The sequence below is a fragment of the Theropithecus gelada genome, chromosome 5 (assembly GCF_003255815.1).
Source record: "Theropithecus gelada isolate Dixy chromosome 5, Tgel_1.0, whole genome shotgun sequence".
NCBI classification, from domain to species: Eukaryota; Metazoa; Chordata; class Mammalia; order Primates; family Cercopithecidae; genus Theropithecus; species Theropithecus gelada.
The window spans coordinates 55,921,116-55,941,999 of record NC_037672.1 but is presented as its reverse complement, the minus strand read 5'-3'; the positions used below and the strand labels follow the sequence as shown (position 1 = coordinate 55,941,999).

The following is a 20,884-nucleotide window of genomic DNA, read 5'->3' as shown; positions in this document are numbered from 1 at the left end:
GGTTACTGTAGCCTTGTAGTATAGTTTGAAGTCAGGTAGTGTGATGTTTCCAGCTTTGTTCTTTTTTCTTAGGATTGTCTTGGCTATATGAGCTCTTTTTTGGCTCCATATGAAATTTAAAGTAGTTTTTTTCTAATTCTGTGCAAAAAGACAATAGTAGCTTGATGGGGATAGCATTGAGTCTGTAAATTACTTTGGAAAGTGTGGCCATTTTCACAATACCGATGCTTCCTATCCATGAGCATGGAATGTTTTTCCATTTGTTGTGTCCTCTCTTAATTCCTTGAGCAGTGGTTTGTAGTTCTCCTTGAAGAGGTCCTTCACATCCCTTGTAAGTTGGATTCTTAGGTATTTTATTCTCTTCGTAGAAATTGTGAATGGACCGCATGTTCTCACTCATAGGTGGGAACTGAACAATGAGATCACTTGGACTCGGGAAGGGGAACATCACACACCCAGGCCTATCATGGGGAGGGGGGAGGGGGGAGGGATTGCATTGGGAGTTATACCTGATGTAAATGACGAGTTGATGGGTGCTGACGAGTTGATGGCTGCAGCACACCAACATGGCACAAGTATACATATGTAACAAACCTGCACGTTATGCACATGTACCCTAGAACTTAAAGTATAATAATAATAATAAATAAATAAATAAATAAATAAATAAATAGAAATTGTGAATGGGAGTTCACCCACGATTTGGCTCTCTGTTTGTTTATTATTGATGTATAGGAATGCTTGTGATTTTTTTTTACATTGGTTTTGCATCCTGAGACTTTGCTGAAGTTGCTTATCAGCTTAAAGAGATTTTGGGCTGAGGCAATCAGGTTTTCTAAATATACAATCATGTCATCTGCAAACAGAGGTAATTTGACTTCCTCTTTTCCTATTTGAATGCCCTTTATTTCTTTCTCTGCCTTTTGCCTGATTACCCTAGCCAGAACTTCCAATACTATGTTGAATAGAAGTGGTGAGAGAGGGCATCCTTGTCTTGTGCTGGTTTTCAAAGGGAATGCTTCCAGCTTTTTCCCATTCAGTATGATATTGGCTGTGGGTTTGTCATAAATAGATCTTATTATTTTGAGATATGTTCCATCAATACCTAGTGTATTGAGAGTTTTTAGCATGAAGGGGTGATGAATTTTATTGAAGGCCTTTCCTGCATCCATTGAGATAATCATGTGGTTTCTGTCATTGATTCTGTTTATGTGATGGGTTATGTTTATTGATTTGCATATGTTGAACCAGCCTTGCATCCCAGGGATGAAGCCAACTTGATTGTGGTGGATAAGCTTTTTGATGTGCTACTGGATTCAGTTTGCCAGTATTTTGTTGAGGATTTTCGCATCAATGTTCATCAGGGATATTGGCCTGAAATTTTGTGTATGTGGGTGTGTGTGTCTCTGCCAGGTTTTGGTAACAAGATGATGCTTGCCTCATAAAAAGTTAGGGAGGAGTCCCTCTTTTTCTGTTGTTTGGAATAGTTGCAGAAGGAAGGGTACCAGCTCCTCTTTGTACCTGTGGTATAATTTGACTGTGAGTCTGTCTGGTCCTGGGCTTTTTTTGGTTGGTAGGCTATTAATTACTACCTCAATTTCAAAACTTGTTATTGATCTATTCAGGGATTTGACTTCTTTCTGGCTTAGTCTTGGGAGGGTGTATATGTCCATACAAATGAATGTTTATTCATTTCTTCCAGATTTTCTAGTTTATTGCATAAAGGTGTTTATAGTATTCTCTGATGGTAGTTTGTATTTCTATGGGGTCAGTGGTGATATCCCCTTTATCATTTTTTATTGTGTCTATTTGATTCTTCTTTCTTTTCTTCTTTGTTAGTCTGGGAGCAGTCTATCTATTTTGTTGATCTTTTCAAAGAAACAACTCCTGGATTCATTGATTTTTTGAAGGGTTTTTCATGTTTCTATCTCGTTCAGTTCTGCTCTGATCTTAGTTATCTCCTGTCTTTTGCTAGCTTTTGAATTTGTTTGCCCTTTCTTCTCTCGTTCTTTTCATTGTGATGTTAGGATGTTGATTTTAGATGATTCCCACTTTCTCCTGTGGGCATTTGGTGCTATAAATTTCCCTCTAAACACTACTTTATCTATGTCCCAGAGATTCTGGTATATTTTGTCTTTGTTCTCATTGGTTTGAAAGAACTTATTTATTTCTGCCTTAATTTTGTTATGTACTCAGTAGCCATTCAGGAGCAAGTTGTTCAGTTTCCATGTAGTTGTGTGGTTTTGAGTGAGTTTCTTAATCCCGAATTCTAATTTGATTGCACTGTGTTCTGGGAGACTGTTATGATTTATGTTCTTTTGCACTTGCTGAGGAGTGTTTGACTTCCAATTATGTGGTTGATTTTAAAATAAGTGTGATGTGGTGCTGAGAAGAATGTATATTCTGTTTATTTGGAGTGGAGAGTTCTGTAGATGTGTATTAGGTCCGCTTGGTCCAGAGCTGAGTTCAAGTCCTGAATATCCTTGTTAATTTTCTGTCTCGTTGATCTGTCTAATATTCACAGTGGGGTGTTAACGTCTCCCACTATTATTGTGTGGCAGTCTAAGTCTCTTTGTAGGTCTCTGAAAACTTGCTTTATGAATCTAGGTGCTCCTGTATTGAATGCATGTATATTTATGATAGTTAGCTCTTCTTGTTGCATTGATCCCTTTACCATTATGTAATGCCCTGCTTTGTCTTTTTTGATCTTTGTTGGTTTAAAGTCTGTTTAATTTGAGACTAGGATTGCAACTACTTCCTTTTGCTTTCCACTTGCTTGTTAAATATTCCTCCATCCCTTTATTTTGAGCCTATGTGTATCTTTGCACATGAGATGGGTCTCCTGAATACAACACACCAATGGGTCTTGACTCTATCCAATTTGCCAGTCTGTGTCTTTTAATTGTGGCATTTAGCCTGTTTAGATTTAAGGTTAATATTGTTATGTGTGAATTTGATCCTGCCATTATGATGCTAGCTGGTTATTTTGCCCATCAATTGATGCAGTTTCTTCATAGAGTCAATGGTCTTTACAATTTGGTATGCTTTTGCAGTGGCTGGTACCAGTTTTTCCTTTCCATAGTTAGTGCTTCCTTCAGAAGCTCTTGTAACGTAGGCCTGGTGGTGACAAAATCTCTCAGCATTTGCTTGTCTGTAAAGGATTTTATTTCTCCTTCGCTTATGAAGCGATTCTCATGCCTTGGCCTCCCAAAGTTCTGGAATTACAGGCATGAGCCACCATGGCTGGCTCAATACTTTTGTGTGTGTGTGTATGTGTGTGTGTGTGACTGAGTCTCACTCTGTCACCTAGGCTGGAGTGCAGTGGCATGATCTCGGCTCACTGCAACCTCCACCTTCTGGGTTCAAGTGATTCTCATGCCTCAGCCTCCTGAGTAGCTGGGATTACAGGCATGTACCAACACATCCGGCTAATTTTTGTATTTTCAGTAGAGACAGGGTTTCACCATGTTGTTCAGGCTGGTCTCAAACTTCTAACCTCAAATGATCCACCCACCTTGGCCTCCCAAAGTGCTGGGATTACAGGCATAAACCACCATGCCCAGCCCTGAGCCACTGTGCCCAGCACTATACTTTTTATATGCATGTATTTGTGTTTTCAGTTTGAGCAAGGCAGAATTTTTACTTACTGTTCCCATTTTAGACATTTTCACAGTAAAGTTTGAGGAAAGGCAAGTCAGTAGTAATTTGTAGAATGTAGAATTTTTAAGTCAATTCTTTATATATCTATAACCAAAGAGACAGACTCTCAACAAATCATTTCCAAATTTAATTTTTAGAAACTTATTATAATTAATAAATACCAATCAATTTATAATTGGTTAATAAGTATTCATTTATAGCTACTTTGAACTTAAACATAAACTAGCTGCGTATTATAGAATAATTTCTTCTTACAAACAGATTATGACCTAGTAGGGGATATAAGAAATATGTAAAACAGTATTATAGTATGTACTGAGGAAATCAAAATGTAGAATTAATTTTATAACAATTGAAGATAACATTTAGTAATGTGTTTGTTGTGTGGTACCGACTACAAATGAAATGATAATTACTGTCACTGGGACCTTAATTAATTCTTATTTTTTGATTTACAGATTTTTAAATATTCAAATATATTATTGTAGACAAATACATTTTGTCAACTTTTCCATTGACAAAATGCATTGAAATTTTACCATGCTGATATTTTTGAAATTACCCTTGGGGAAGAAATACGTGTAAAAAAAATCACTTAACAAATCATACCAAAACTCTTCAATTTTCAGGTAGTAAAATCTCTATATATGAAAAAGTTAAATACAATATTGAATGTGAGGACAATTTGTTCTCCAGCTTTATTTTGTGAATCGTGTGCTATTTTATTATTTTTGTTGTTATTTATTAAGAAGTGGCAGTATCTATAGATGCCTATAATTTGTTGCTTGTGCTCCACATAACTCTGCTTGTTTTTCAAGTATCGATCACCATAAAAGGGAAGAAATATTTTTTCTCTCAGTAATTTCCCACTGATATACTTCAGAATTTACTTTTATTCTTGCAATTTATCACTAGAGTTCCACTACGAATAAAGTCCCAGACTAAGTTTGGGGAAAGTAATACTTAATACTTAAAAAAAATAAATAAGATCTTATAGCTGTATGATTGAAAATTATTAACTCTATTTAGAAGATTAAAATATTTTTCTATAGTCTATAATAAAATGGATAGCACAATAGTCTAGTTTGCAACTGATTTGCAGTTGGGAATGAGGAAACAGTTCACCCTTGAAGTTATAACAGCATTTTTTTATATTGATTTCTTTACCCTACCTTTTAATTTTTGATTATGCATTTCTTAGTCTATTAAATTCATTAAGCTTTTCTTAATCTAACTTTAATTTTTATAAAAGTTGATCATGTCAACATCTATTTAAGAGGATCTATTTTATTTTTAAGAAAGAAAAATTTATGTCAAATCCAAATATATAGAATATCTCAATAAAATGTACAAATACCTTCAATTAGATATAAACAAGTAAAATTGAATGATGTGGTCAACTTAGTTAACAAAATCATAAATGCTTGATATGTTAACAGCAACACTAAAGCATTGCTACCAACAAGAGTTAACATCTAAAAGTTGTATACTACTTTCTGACATGTGTTCTTTAAAATGTGAACAAATCTAGTGTCATTTAAAGTAGTATTATTTAAAAGATTACAACTGCATACGATACTTATGTCCATGCAGAAATGAAGAAAGTAGAATGTATGCTGGTTCACATAATATGAATATAATGTGATATAATACACACACATATTACATATGGATTGAAGACTGGGAAACTCTCACCGTTCCAGTGATAATTAGATCTCAACATTGCTTTTTAAAATTTCACCTCTTGAAAGAATTTTTTATTCGAAATGGTTAAACGGATCATTACATCCCATAAAGGGCTAAGGAAGAGAGTGAATCTTGAGCCACATGATTGAAAGTCAAAATTCCGAGTTTATTCATTTATCAAATCATATCTTTGGTAGGTTATTTTTAAGCCCCTTCACTTGCAAGGTAGTGCCAGGCTCTTAGAACCGAGGGGTTATGCATTAGAACAGATGGCACTTTCAGTTAGAAATCACCTATTTTTAGTACAGAGTATGTAGTTCATATCTATAGAAATTATATCTATATAATTGTTTAGTCACACCTTTAGTAATAAGTCTATATTTACACGAAGAATCATACAAAATGTTTTTCTAAATCATGCCCCACCCCTTGCTATTAAAATGAGGAATGAAGATCTAGATCCATAGATGAAATTCACAGATGGGATTTTGTATCTGTGATTGGCAGTCTAAATGAGATTCAGCGTCAGACATGCAGCACCATTGGCAGAGATAAAGCATCAAATGAAAAGTCAGGGGATAATGGCCAGTTGTGCATATCATTATTTTTCTTCTGCTTTCAGGCAGATACACACTGTAGCGGCTGCCACTCACTCTAATTACTAGGCCTGGAGTGACACAGCAGGATATTGCTCTGTGAATTGCTAAGCATCCTTCAGGCAAAGACAATAATTACAATATTCTGATTTCAAAATGATAATATTTTGGGCTCAATACTGTGATATAAGAGGATCAGAATACAAAATTAATTTTTAGAACTGCACTATGCCAAATGAAGCATCTTTTTATTGTGCCATTTAGTTACTTCTACCACTTATATGTCATACAGCCAAGTATATGCATATTAATGTATGGTATATTTACATGTGCAATATGTAATTTTAATGTGTATTGGTGTGCATATGTGTATCAAGAAAAATAACGCTTTTAGACTATCCCCGTTACTATTGACTAATTGTTCTCACTTATTAGATGTAATATCTCTGGGATAGATTTATTTACTTTTTGCATAGGTAAGGGTGAGAGATAATTAAATGACATAAATTTAATATTTACAACGTTTCTACTTTTGCCTTACATAGTGCTAGTATTTTTATGTACTTTATTTTGTTGAATTCTCACAAAAATTGACTAAGTATGTGTAATTATTTATAAAGCATAATCAAGATGACTGAGTTTCAGACTCCTTCCTTATACCATACACAAAAATCAACTCCAGAGGGATTAAAGACTTAAATGTAAAATTCAAAACTGTGAAAACCCTCGAAGACAACCTAGGCAATACCATTCAGGACATAGGCACAGGTGAAGATTTCATGATGAAAATGCCAAAAGCAATTGCAAGGAAAGCAAATATTGACAAATGGGATCTAATTAAACCAAAGAGCTTCTGCACAGCAAAGGAAACTACCAACAGAGTGAACAGACAGCCTACAGAATGGGAAAAAATTTTTGCATGCATCTGACAAAGTTCCAATATCCACCATCTATGAGGAAATTAAACGATTCACAAGAAAAACACAACCCCATTAAAAAGTGGTCAAAGGACATGAACAGACACTTTTCAAAAGAAGACATACATGTGGCAAACAATCATATGAAAAAAAGCTCAACACCACTGATCATTAGAGAAATGCAAATCAAAACCACAGTAAGATGCCTTTCCACACCAGTCAGAATGGCTATTATTAAAAATTCAAAAATAATAATAACAAATGCTGGCAAGGTTGTGGAGAAACAGGAACACTTATACACTGTTGGTGGGCGTATAAATTAGTTCAACCACATCAAAGACAGTGTGTTGATTCCTCAAAGACCTAAAGACAGAAATACCATCTGACTGAGCAGTCCCATTACTGGGTGTATACCCAAAGGAATATAAAGCAGTCTATTATGAAGATACATGCACACATAGGTCCATTTCAACATTATTCACAATAGTGAAGACACGGAATCAACCCAAATGTCCATCAAATGACAGACTGGATAAAGAAAATGTGTTACATATACACCATGGAACACTATATAGCCATTAAAAAAAGAACAAGATCATGTTCTTTGCAGGGACATGAATGGAGCTGGAGGCTATTATCCTTAGCAAACTACCACAGGAACAGAAAACCAAACACTGCGTGATCTCACTTATAAGTGGGAGCTAAATAATGAGAACATATGGGCAAATAGAGGGGAACAACACACACTGACTGGGGCCTATCAGAGGGTGGAGGGTGGAAGGATGGAGAAAATCAGGAAAAATAATGGGTACTAGGCTTAATACCTGGATGATGAAATAATCTCTACAACAAATCCCCATGACACAAGTTTATCTGTGTAACAAACCTGAACATGTATCCCTGAACTTAAAATCAAAATGTTTTTTTAAAAAAAGATCACTGAGTTTCCAGAAGTTAAATAACTCCCTGGAAGTCAAACAGCTAATATAAGATAAAACTGTGATTCTAGGTGGGTTTTCTTTGCCTTCTAAATCTATGATTTTTCAGATACAAGTTGTTTAAAGCAGGGGACCCCAACCCCTGGGCCACACAGCAGGAGGTGAGCCAAGGGCAAGTGAGCATTACGGCCTGAGCTACCCCTCCTGTCAGATCAGTGGCAGCGTTAGATTCTCACAGGAGCAAACCCTGTTGTGAACTGCTCCTGAGAGGGATCTAGGCTGCCCGCTCCTTATGAGAATCGAACTAACGCCTGATGATCTAAGGTGGAGCAGTTTCATTCCGAAACCATCCCCACCACCAGCCCATTTGTGGAAACAATGTCTTCCACAAAACCGGGTCCCTGGTGCCAAAAAGGTTGGGGATCGCTGATGATCGACCTAGAGTGGAACTAGACATGTAAAAGAATCACGGTTTCCCTAGTAGTGAGATGTTTGCTATAATATGAAGAGGCTAGTTTTGTTTATTCAAAAGATTTGTCAACATTAGGAAACCTATTTGATATATTTTTTGAGCCCTTCCTCTGTTCCCATTTAGTTGTATTAAAATGTAATGCACCAATACTGGCTGTTCAACTGGTTGGCTTAAAATTACCACACTTCTCTGACTTTTCACCTGTTTCAAAAATTTATATCAATGCTAGAATCGTTGTCCTTCTCAACCTACAGCATTCATATAGAATTTAGAGGTCACAAACTCTAATGCCTGTAACTTTCAGAACTATTTGTGAACCATATTGAGTGTGAAATAACAGAGAGTGTGGTGCCTGTTGTAAACTGGAGCCTGCAAGTTCCTTGTGAAAGGATTTAGATCCAGTTACAAACAAACAACATCTTAACCAAACAAAACACTCAGATATGAATTAATTCAACCCAAGGGATCAAGTATACAACACTGCATGAAAATTAAATGTTGATAGATATTTGAGTACCTTAGAAGTTAGTATATTAACATATTATCAGGATCCCATTAAATACTATTCTATTTCTTTAATTATTCCTTCTGTGAGCACCACTATTTTCAAAGACAGTGAAGGGGTGCAGGCTCTGATACTTGTCTTCAGAAATACTCCTTTAAACATAAAAGGTATAACGAAACCATGCCTCAAGACCTGTTTCAAGGTCAAATATGGTTATCCCTGTTTTGTAAGTGGGAAAATTAACTCACTGAGGAAACTTAAATGCGCTATAAAAGACTTCTAAGAAATTCAATTACATGCTTTGGAAGTCTAGCACTTCAAAGTTGATATTAGAGATTATAAAGGTTTTAAAGTTCGTGAGTTGTTCTTTGGGGAAAAATACTAGAGAAACCATCAAGGTTTTGCAGAGGCACTGCCAGAGTTTCCTAAAGCTCACCCTCAGGTGCGAGAGCCATCGGGGGTGTTGATCTGGCCTTTGTGTCTGTCCAGGCATGTCTTCTTCCCTGCCTCCTCTTCGTTTGCCTTCCTGAAGTTGTGATCTCAGGGGATGAGGTTCCTCTTCCAGAACAGAGGCATAAAGAAGAACCTCTGGGTCAAAGTCGTTGCATGTGGCTCTTTACTCTTTCCTGTAACTTCCATATCCAATCACGATGTCCTGGTGGCCTCTGTGTGTGTGCACTATACAGAGCTCAGACTGTTTCATGCTTGCTTCAAATGAAAGGCCAAGCTCTGTGGACCACTTTTCCGTCTTCTCTGTCTTTCATTTTGTTTTTGCTATTTCTCCCTGTTCAGCAGCTTCGAGTGAATAGATTGGATTACGAACTGATGCAGACCTATGGGTTGTTGCTAGGACAAAAAAACCCAGGCTTTGTTTAGAAAATGACATTTGTTCTCCAGCTTTCTCCTGAAAACATAAGAGTCTCTCCTTTTTAAAATTTTTCTTTCCACTCAGAAACCATGGTAAATATTTCAATTCATTGGGTAGAACTTAGTACAGGCTGTCTTAGGCACAGTCTTTGTTTCAGGGGTTCCTCTGGAAGCTGATGATGAGGAATCTCTGGATGCAACCTCAGCTGCATGTGTTACTGTGTTTTCACAGGAGGCGATCGAGATCGGATGACAGCAAATCATGAGAGCTACCTCCTCATGGCAAGCACCCAGAATGATATGGAAGACTGGGTGAAGTCCATCCGCCGAGTCATATGGGGACCTTTTGGAGGAGGTGAGTGTACTTTAAAATCATGGAAAAACAGAAAGGTAGACCAAACCTGTTCATCCCTTTCCCCCAGCGAATGCTACTATTAGCTCCTGTATTCAAGGGGGTGAATGTTAAAATAAATTGTAAATTGTTCAACATTATTTTTAGACAAAAATCCTGCAGGTTTAATTTAGATCATGTATCATTAATGACGAACCTTCTTCTGTGAATATGTTGAATGATAAAAAATTTTTTTTAGTGGGTTTTTTTTAGTTTTGCATTTTCCCATGTTACCAACAATACACAGTTATGGGACTCACACTGTAAAACTAGATTAGTTAAGAACAGCTAGACATGAAGTGAGAAATTTATGACTAGTGGTTCTGGAAGATATCCCAGCCCCCAAATGCTCAATTGTATCAAAGAGGAATGCCACAACTTTTGATAATAATCTGATGATTATTGGAGTAAAAACATGCTTCAGATCAGTTAAGTGTTTGTAAATTTAAAAGTAAGTTTTTAAAAGGTTTGAGTTAACATTGGATTGAGAATGCACTATGTCAAGAATGAGCTAAAAAGATGCTATGAATAGAATTAAACAAAGGAAGAAAAGATTAAAGATGTGATCTTGGTATGCCAAAAAATAGAAAATAGAATCATATAAACAGAAAACTTATGTAATGAAAATGAGCAAATGGACCAAAAAAAAGCACAAAATTATTTATCTACAACCACAGTATATTTCCAAGAACATAATGCCTAATTTTTATACGGTGATATAGTTAAAAATAAATTGTATTAGGTCAAATTTACACTTTATAAACAATTACCATCCTTATATTTATTTTCCATTCTTGTGTATATTGTCAGCACCCTGAATTGAGACAGTGATTTTTTTATCTCTAAACATATCAGATGTTTCTTAGACTGACTGACCATTTTATATTTTAAAATAACTTCAGAAGTTTAGTTTTAAAAGTTGGTAAGTTAAAGTTAAAATAGTAAAGATTCATTGAAAACATGATATTTTACTAGATTAATGGCACATGTTTGTAAAGTGTCTATGTTTTAACAGTATCTTCTGTTAGGGAAAGGGAAGGTTCCTAACCAGGATGACCATTCATTCCAATTTCCTTAGTAAGAGCGGTTTACAACTTTTGTCCCAGGCTAATTACTGATCTTGCTACCTTTCACTCCCACGGTGTTCAAGTTTGGATGACAACACATACGGTTACCTTATTCATAACCCAAAATGGCTAGCAAGTGACTATGTAAAATACTTGAAAACACCAGCTGAATCCCCACTCCAGTACCTTAACAGAGGACTCCTCATAGTTATGCAGTAAGGAGTTCCCCTTTATCCATGGTTTCAGTTGCCACTGGTCAACTGCAGTCTGAAAATATTAAATGGAAAATTCCAGAAATAAACAATTCATAAGATTTAAGTCGCACGTTGTTTTTAGTAGCATGATGCAATCTCATGCTGTCCTTCCCAGGATGTGAATCGTCCAATTGTTCAGTACATTCACGCTGCACACACTACCTGCTGCCCATTAATAGCCATCTCAGTGATCAGATCGACTGTCACAGTATCACAGTGCTTGTGTTCAAGAAAACTTTGTTTTACTTAATAACTGACCCAAAGTGCAAGAGTAGCTAATATTGGCAATTTGGATATGCCTGCCTGCCTGCCTGCCTGCCTTTCTTCCTTCCTTCCTTCCTTCCTTCCTTCCTTCCTTCCTTCCTTCCTTCCTTCCTCCTCCTTCCCTTCTTACCTCCCTTCCTTCCTTGTTTATTTTTATATTGGGTTTCTGTTCAATTGTTTTTGAGGCAATTTTTATGAAAGTGTCTAGTCTAGAATCTGAGATCTGAGGAGAGTGATAATTCATTAATAGTGATTTTGTTTTTCGTTTTTTGTTTGTTTGTTTGTTTGTTTGTTTTAAGATGAAGTCTCCTTCTGTTGCCCATGCTGGAGTGCAATGGCACAATCTCAGTTCACTGCAACCTCTGCCTCCCTGGTTCCAGTGATTTTCCTGCCTCAGCCTCCCCAGTAGCTGATATTACAGTCGCCTGCCACCACACCCAGCTAATTTTTTTGTATTTTTAGTGGCGATGGGGTTTCACCATGTTGACCAGGCTGGTCTCAACCTCCTGACCTTAGGTGACCCACCCGCCTCAGCCTCCCAGAGTGCTGGGATTACAGGTGTGAGCCATCGCGTCCAGCCCAATAGTTCTTGTAGCTCTGATTGCTTAGCTACTGATTGTTAGCTCTGATTGTTAGCTACTACTAAAATCAGATCTTTCCCGTATATTTCTGCCTCCTAATGAAAAGAGTTGATTCAGAGACCCAGCAAGGCAATAAGAATACTATTTGTTAATAATCCTTACGATGAACAATTGGCATGTAGGCAAACAGAGGTTAATTAAGAGGTAACGTGTTCTTGCTTAGCCACAGACCAAGTGCACAATTTTGGATGTGTAGTTTTACTTCCCTTACCTTTGGTTTTACTCACTTGTGAAATAAGAAAATTAGAAGAAAAAAATGCTTTCACTTCCCAGCTCCAAAATCCTGTGATTACAGGAGTTCTTTGTAGATCAGTGCTCAGGTCAGTGGATTTTTCTGTTGGCTGAAGTGCTTGAAGGGCAGCACTGTTTCTCTTGGTGGTGCTGAATTACACTTTGTGGTTCTTTATTTTCTTAGCAGTGTGCTGTGACACAGAAGGTAAAATACCATTTGAACAACAGGGCAGAACTAAATAATAATAATCCTTTCAATGACAAAAGATTACCTACATGGTCATGCTAGTCAGAGTAATGATGTTTTTAATGGAAGAACCTTTTTAACACTCCTCATGGTCTTGTAAAGCTTCTGCCGAATGTCTGGGAAGGAACACAGTGGCCTTGGGGGTCAGCTGGGGTTAAGGCACTAACATCCAAATCAGTTCATGGAACAGCCAGGTGGATGAATGATTAACCCAGCAAGTAAATTGTTCAGTGAGTAGGACTGAGAGGCTTGGTGGACATGGGGGCTGGGGTGCAGAAGGTATGTGCAAGAGCATGGACGAATGTTGAAAACAGAATTGGTTTGCAAACTATGCCTGGAGAAATATATATGTGTGTGTAAATACACCCACACAAATATGTGTTGATGTGTTTGCAGCTTTACCCACAGACTCTTTGCCACTGGACTTCAAATACTTTTCTGTTTTAGGGACATACACATACACATGCATAAATACGTTTTCAGGGTATGCATGTTAAATCAGTGCTCACAAATGAATTCACTTACAAATGATTTGGAAAGAAAAGTAAAACTTGTATGGGAAGAGAATAAATGCAGGTATGAAGGGGCAAAAAGTTTACCCCCTGGGGGTTGGTTTGGTGCCCTGTGATTTCTGGAGGGGCTGAGCCAGCCAGCTGTAAAAGTGTCACACAAGACAAGAGCTGGGAAGTCAACACAAAGTCAAAAGAAAAAGAAAGGGGTTCACACCGCAGCGTGGCATTCTCCCTCCTCCCCTCATCCTGTTGTGACTGCACCTGCTGCATGTGACCGGCGGGCACTGGAAGCAGCCGCAGCCACACAGCCTTGGTGAGGAGCCACCACAGCCCTGCCAGCTCCCTCCCAGCTCTCATTGAGAAAAGGGGAGATGGAGCAGGAGGAGGGGGAGGAGACGCTCCCTGCAAAGCTGCCTCCCCCTGCAGATCCAAGGAGCCTCTTGGAATGGGCACTCGACTGTTCTGACGTGGTGATTCCCTCAGGAGTTTGAAGACAGAAAGGAAAGGGGAGAAGCCTGCAGAGAGCATCAAAGGATGAGGGGTGCTATAAAAGGAGCAGGGGAGTCCTTTGAAAGAAATCTATCATGCACTGAAATGCTTTCTGGAGAAGGTGCCATTATTTTCCTCCCCTCTTGCTCAGATGAAAGGAGCCAGCAAGGACAGTCCTGAAATTTTCCTCAGGGGCCTTTTTGTCATTGTTCCTCTTTCCTCTTGCACAGGGCTATTTGCTGACCTTTCCAGAGGAATCTCAGTCCAGCTGAGAAGACAGTTCTTAATAAAAACAAAAAAATACAAAAACCAATTCCTGCTGTTTGAATGAGAATGGTAGCTTGCTTGCTGCAGTTCTTTTCCTGTGACATTTTGGAATGTCTGCAGAAACTTAAAAAAAAAAAAAACAACCCTTAAAAACTCCCTGGATTAGGCAAGAGAAAAGGAAGTATTTTTGCTAAAAAGGAATAAATGAGAGGTGGTAACTTATCCCTAAGCCAGGACCTGGATGATCAAAACCTTCAAGTTCTAGGAATCAGCACTTCAAAAATAACAAATAAACAAGCATGAGGAGTGACTGTGGGGTTTCGCTCAGAGGCAGGTTTTAAAGGAAGCCAAAACCGGGTTCAGAACTTCGGGCCTGTATGATGCCTGAAGACCGGAATTCTGGGGGGCGCCCCGCTGGTGCCTTAGCCTCAACTCCTTTCATCCCTAAAACTACGTACAGAAGAATCAAACGGTGTTTTAGTTTTCGGAAAGGTAGGTAGATGATATGATCATGTCCTTTTTATAAATACAAATAATAGTCTGTTTATGCTCAGATAAAATGGGAGTTTGGAAACCAAGAGCTTAGGACTGTACAAGAGTGATTTGTGTGTGTGTCCTTGCTTGTCTATACTTATTTTCTGAGGTTCATTTAAATCTGTGTATTATTGTCTGTGAATAGGTGGGGTAGGTGGGGCTTAAAGAATAGTGATCCTATGGGGATCACCTTGACTGACAGGGTCCTAAGCAAGCTGGGCTGACCGTCCTCAGAGGAGGGACCAGAGTGATCTTGGGCCCTTCCTACACCCCAATCAAGCAACCACGTTCTGACCCCTCAAAACAGAGCCCTCGCAAATCCCTGTGCTGTGTTCCCGTCACCTTGGTTTTGATTCTGGCTGTCTGTACTTGCCTCACCTCCCCTGTTGAGAAAAATTTGATAATAGAATTATCTGGTTTTGATTCTGACTGCCTGTGCTTGCCTCACCTCCTCTGTTGAGAAAAATTTAATAATCGAATTATCCGGGCTGACCCATTTTCAAGAGGCTTTCAACCATATTGATGAATATTTGCTGGGAATAGGAGTCACCCTGACTTTTCAAATATATTGCAAGGTGGCACTGGGAGAGGGCAAAGATAAGAACTGTCAGGAACAGGGGTGGGAACATAGAACAACTTACGATCAATAAAAGAAACGAAGACATTTCTGAATTGACTTACTTTAGGGGAATTAGAGAATATAAAATAGGTAAAATAAAATGTTTTCAGGAAAGGCTTATGGATCAAAATATTTAAAAACATCTTTTTGCTTTAAGATGAGGATAATTAAGTGGAATGGCTGTTTAAATAGAAACTAAGTAATTATAATGTTAATGACATGTACAGTAAGCTAATAATTTAGTGAGGCCCTGAATTGAATGACATCTAGGGTTGTTTTTCTCCCTCACACCCTTTTTTTGATTTGCCACCCATTAGTTAATCTTCCCTACTTAGTAACTAACAAAAAGTAAAACAAAAATAAGAAAAATCAAAATTACAAAATATGGTGGAAACTTTTTTTTTAAGGAAACTATTGTTCCTGCAGAGTGTTTTCCTTTGCGTACCTAAGACATGGCAACAATCACTGTCATATATTATCAGCAAGGAATTCAGGTGTTAATTTACATTCCTATCTCATCCACAAAGATAATTAAATGAGAGATGCATGTCTCATATTTTTATAGGTCTACAGGGATTTTCTGAATACCATAGGATTGCATCATTGATAGAGAAATTAACAATGACAGAAATTTTTAAAGGCTCAGGGACTAATTGCTTAAAAGATAGTTTCCTCTTTCAGTTCCCCAGCCCATCAGAAACTAAACTGGTTCTATCCAAACACAACTTTTCGGGGTTACTGCTGTTCATTTGTAACATGAGATGTTTGGAGGATTATTAATGTATCTTTAAATGACTTTTTTTTTTTTTTTTTTTTTTTGGCCTTTGCCACCTTTCCGTCTCCCATAGAATCCGTGTGAACACACTGCTGTTCCTGATGCCTTCCTCCCTTTCTCCTTAAATACCAAGCGGGGAAGGCAGTGCCTGGGAACAACATTCCCATGGACTGGCAAATGGCCAACACCGAGTAGGGCACAGCTTCCATCTATCCTCTCCTGGGGGGCTACTTTTAAAGGCTGTCCTTTTCTCTGCAAAGCCTTAGCAGTTTGGGGAATGTCCAGCATTTGAACCAGGATGAAGAGTTTTTTTATTTACAAAGCTGTATTCTGCTTTCTGTCGAAAGGAGAAAGGAGAGGAGGTGCAGGAAGCATTCAGCGGTTTTACGCTTCCTTTGCATTCTCTGGAGCCCGCTGCATTCCAGGCTCTCTCTGTTCAAGGGCTGCGTGTCCACAGTTCTGCAGTGGGGCCCTGGGAGCACAGGCGCTCAGCTGCTGCAGCCCCAGCCCGCCGCCACCTTGCTCTGCTGCACTCATCACTCAGGGCAGCAGCAGCATGACGCACAGGGGTTTTACATCTTTATTGAAGGTCTGACCTTGAAAAGAATGAACTCGTCTCTCAGTTCTGGGTTCCTAAAACCATGCCACCTTAAGAAGATTGTGTTCTTTTGTGCTTTATTTAATTTCCTGGGTACTCAAGTGTTTCAAGAAGTGGCCTGGATTTCTGCGTTCCTCTCCCAAACCTGTCCGAGAGAATCAGCTTAAGTCATTTTAAGGAACACAACAAGAAGAATGTTTGAAGCCAGGAAAAATGCCCAGAGGTTAAAAAAAAAAAAAAAAATGTTGACGTGGCTACTTTTCCTGATCCACATGTAAAACATGTTTTGTTTTGTTTTTTCTTTTTTTCTTTTCTTTTTTTTTTTTACTGTTGTCAAAAGTAGGCCAACAGCAGAGGTGACATGCTGCATTTCTAGTGGTTTTAGAAATGCTGTCAGGATAAAGTGTGGAGTTGAGTAAAATTTTCCAGAGGCCTGGTTACATTAGAGCTTGCATGTTGTGCAAGCTGAAACTCACCTCTCAGAGCACCTTTCTCTTCCAGACCTCTTCTGTTCTTTGCTACCCTTTCATCTCTCACTCTTTGGGTACTAATTAAGGTCACTGAAAATGATTTCCCAGTGGTTTGAAAAATCCAGGAACCAAGAAACATCTATTAGGCAGGAAAGTGGGGATTGTGGTGCTTTGAATTTACGTTCCGTTGAGATAAAGATTATAAGTGAATTTTTTACCCTGTTGATTTTGAAACTACAATTTTTCTTTCCCTCTATAACAAGACTATTGGCAGTATAACCAATCCTTTGATTACCTGGGAATGTATAACACCAGGGTCTGAGCACTTGGGTCTAGTCATAAGAGGCTAGATTCCTTGATTGTTGTGATCCCAGGATGCTAAATTAGATTTTTAAAGTCCGACTCTATCTTGATTTTTTCATGAACTGCTCCTTTCTTGGAGATAAGTGATCATCAGGTCCTCAGTGGCTTTTCCTACACAGCAAACGCTTGGTGATCATGTACCATAGTTTCTTCTTTATGTCCTTCCAGCTCAGTTTCCATTTCCACCACCTTCGCTCTTTGTGCCTTTATTGCTCCATGTATACAACTTACTTTAACCTAGTGGCTTTTCAAGACAGCATTCATCCTCACCTCTGTGCACCCCCAGCACTCTTCACAAATTCCTACAACACACAGGCCATCTTGTGAAGCATTTCCCTATCTGTATTTCTAGAACAGTGCTGTCAAGCAACTTTCCACAGCTCAAAAGATTTTTATGATCCCCTATTGCTCACAGGAGGAAGTCCTATTTCAAGTAACTATAAAGGCCCTCCGACAAATTCTAACAATCCCCTGGAGTATAAGCCCCCTAATTCCCCAGACTGTTTCATCCTTTCTCCTAAACACATGTCCTACACCACTTCTTCATGTTTCTTCACTTTGTTTCCTCCACTGTGATGCTTTCTTCCCCATTGTCTGTCCCAACTTTATGCTCTCTTCAAGGCATCACTGGCTCTAATTTCTTCAGCAAGCTTTCTCTGTTTAACAATTATATGCTCCTAACTCTATAGCTCTTATGTTTTATTTTATTTGTATTTATTTGTTTGTTTGTTTTGAGATGGAGTCTCATTCTGTCATCAAGGCTGGAGTGCAGAGGTGCAGTCTCAGTTCACTGCAACCTTCACCTCCTGGGTTCAAGTGATTCTCCTAGCTCAGCCTCCTGAGTAGCTGGGATTACAGGCACCCACCACCATACCAAGCTAATTTTTGTATTTTTAGTAGAGATGGGATTTCATCACGTTGGCCAGGTTGGTCTCAAACTCCTGACCTCAAGTAATCCTCCCACCTTGGCCTCCCAAAGTGCTGGGATTATAGGTGCAAGCCACTGCACCCAGCCTACAGCTCTTATATTTTACATATGCTGATTCTTGGCCACTGTATCCTCATAGCCACTTTGAGGTGCTTTATACACATTTGTAGTATACACACATGCACACACACACATATTTATTCCCAAAGTGGAGAATGGCAATAGATCTGTTCAATCAGGGATTCAAGATTGATTATAAACCAGTGAAGTGCAGTGTTACTATCTATCTATTCCCACGAGTCCATAGGCAATAGAATGTCTTTACAGTGGTGGTGGACAAGACCAACATCCTCTTTAAAATGTATTGTATGTTATATATGTTATAATCACATTTATGAAAATGGATTTGTCCAACAAAATACCACTATCCAAATCTATATAATTTTAAAACATGTATAAATGACTAGCTCATTAATTCATATATCGATGTTTTATGGAGCCTCTACCAAGTGGTGCTGGGAATGAGAAGGTAAACAGGTTGTCTCAAATCTATGAATTCACAGACTCCTTGGGAATAACAAAACATAAATAATTACTTTGTGATAAGCAATACACCAAATTAGCTATTAAATTGGAGGTGCCCCTGAACAAAAGGCTGACCACAGGCTCTTGTGGAAACCCAGTGATTCACATAAACTAAAGGAAATCAGGTTTGGTCTTTGAAAGTTACAAAAAGACATTTTCTCCTATGTGATACTAAGATAATGGTGAGAATGCCTTGGAAAAATTATGTTTGAATTGAATTAATATAACATAGTGAAAAATGAAAGACTTTTGGAATCATATGGAGCTGTGTTTATATCCCAAATCTGCCACTTTCTAGATGTGTGATCTTAGACAGGTCACCTACCATCTTCAAGTCTGTTTCCTGGTTTGTAGAAAAGGCACCCCCTTGTAGGATGTCTGTGATTGCCAAATAAAGAAATACATGCAACTTGCCTGACTTGGAACCTAGTGTCTATAATTACTCCACTGGTCAAAGACCTAGTCCACTGGGTCGCTATGTACACCTTCTAACACTTTCTTAATCTTTCCTGGCCTTTATTATTTTCCTTCCTTCCCCTCTCTGACCTTGAAAAGGGTAAAGGTTCTACCAACATTCACTGGTTATGATAGACCTTGAGCTCCTTGGAGTAAAGGCTTTCTATCTATATAATATTTTGTGGCTACTTAGAAAGTTGGTGACAGAGTGAAGTAAGCTTTGCCTGTCTTTGTTTCTTAGTTCTGTACTAAAATAGATGTATTTTACTTTGATTTTCCCATTTACTATGGGCGAATATTCATTTTAATGGAAAATTCTTGCCATCCTGGTGATACCAGGATTTATCCTGCTAGCAGAGTTGCAGTAAGCAGAGGATAAGTCAAGGCAAATTCCCATTGTGGCTGAGTATGTGATCTATAGACAAGAAAGGATAAGGAACCCAAAATTAATGGCACAACTCAAGAATTATCAATGAGTTTCATTTGACATTGAAATTACTCATTTATTTTCTATTATTGGGGAGGTAAAGTGTTTTGTTTCCATGCATGCATTTATTCCATAAATGTTTATGGGGCATCTGTGTGTCACCCATCTTGATAAGTTCCAGGGACATAAACAAAAGGCCTTGACTATGGTAAAATAGAATTAAAGCTTCGGAGTCCTTTACACCTGGGACCAATCCCAGTGTGGTCCTTGTGTCTGTGGCACCTTGCCTAAACCTCTCCGAAGCTCATAGGATAGATATACAGTATGTAACTGCTTTCTTATACTTAATAATAATAAATGTAAATGTAAAACAATTATTCCATTATAATAAATGTAAAAGTAAACTCCTCTTTTTACTAGTCCAGCACAGGTTAGGCATCTAAATAAATAATTTCCATGCAAAATATTAAGGAATAAAGAAACATATCAAGCTTTGTGTCTAGGGTTGGGGATGAGGCAATGGAATGTCAGTAAAGACTTGACACAGGAGATGTATGAGTTGACTCTTACAGGATAAGGTTTCCTACGCTGACTTACAAAGGCAGGACCTACCTTCTAGAAGGAGGCATGAAGACATGACAAGCAATACATAGTTCAGCATAGTTTGAGAGCGTATTGTTTGTGAGGAAGCAAAAGAAATGAGAGTGGAGATGTCACAGTGCCTGGCACACAATGGATATCACCTAAACGTTGTTGACTGAATGGAAGATGAAGAGGCTGAGATCAGCTTGTGGGGACTTTATTTCATAAAAAGGAATGTGGTTGCAAAGACAGGCTGGTGGACACCATTGGAAGAGGTGAAGCAGAAGAGTGGCATGATCCAATTGAAATATTATGAAGTCCACCATGGCAGCACTTGGCTGGCTTGGGAACTCGGCTCTTCAAAAAATCATAGAAGAAATACTGAATATCTAACCTAATGCAGTGGTAAGGAGCTTGGAGGCGATCAGCATGGTGATTAAATGAGTAGCTTGAAGGAAAGAGGAATGTATGTTGATTCTCAGATGGCACTTCAATGTTTTGGGGGAATAGCTTGTATGTACTGATAACCAAAATTAGGATTAA

The 20,884-nt window shown here is 38.3% G+C and overlaps 1 protein-coding gene across 5 annotated transcripts in view; it reads left to right on the top strand.

Annotated features, from left to right (window-relative positions):
- The window catches only part of ARHGAP24 (Rho GTPase activating protein 24), a 516,458-nt gene that overhangs the window by 433,862 nt on the left and 61,712 nt on the right, over positions 1–20,884 (top strand). For 4 of the 5 annotated variants that reach the window (XM_025386128.1, XM_025386132.1, XM_025386131.1 and 1 more), the window contains one exon: positions 9,874–9,996. In XM_025386128.1, coding sequence (XP_025241913.1) covers positions 9,874–9,996 — 123 coding nt within the window. Of the gene's footprint in view, positions 1–9,873; positions 9,997–13,476; positions 14,497–20,884 lie in introns of those variants that run through there. The other variant, XM_025386130.1, reaches the window with a different exon arrangement.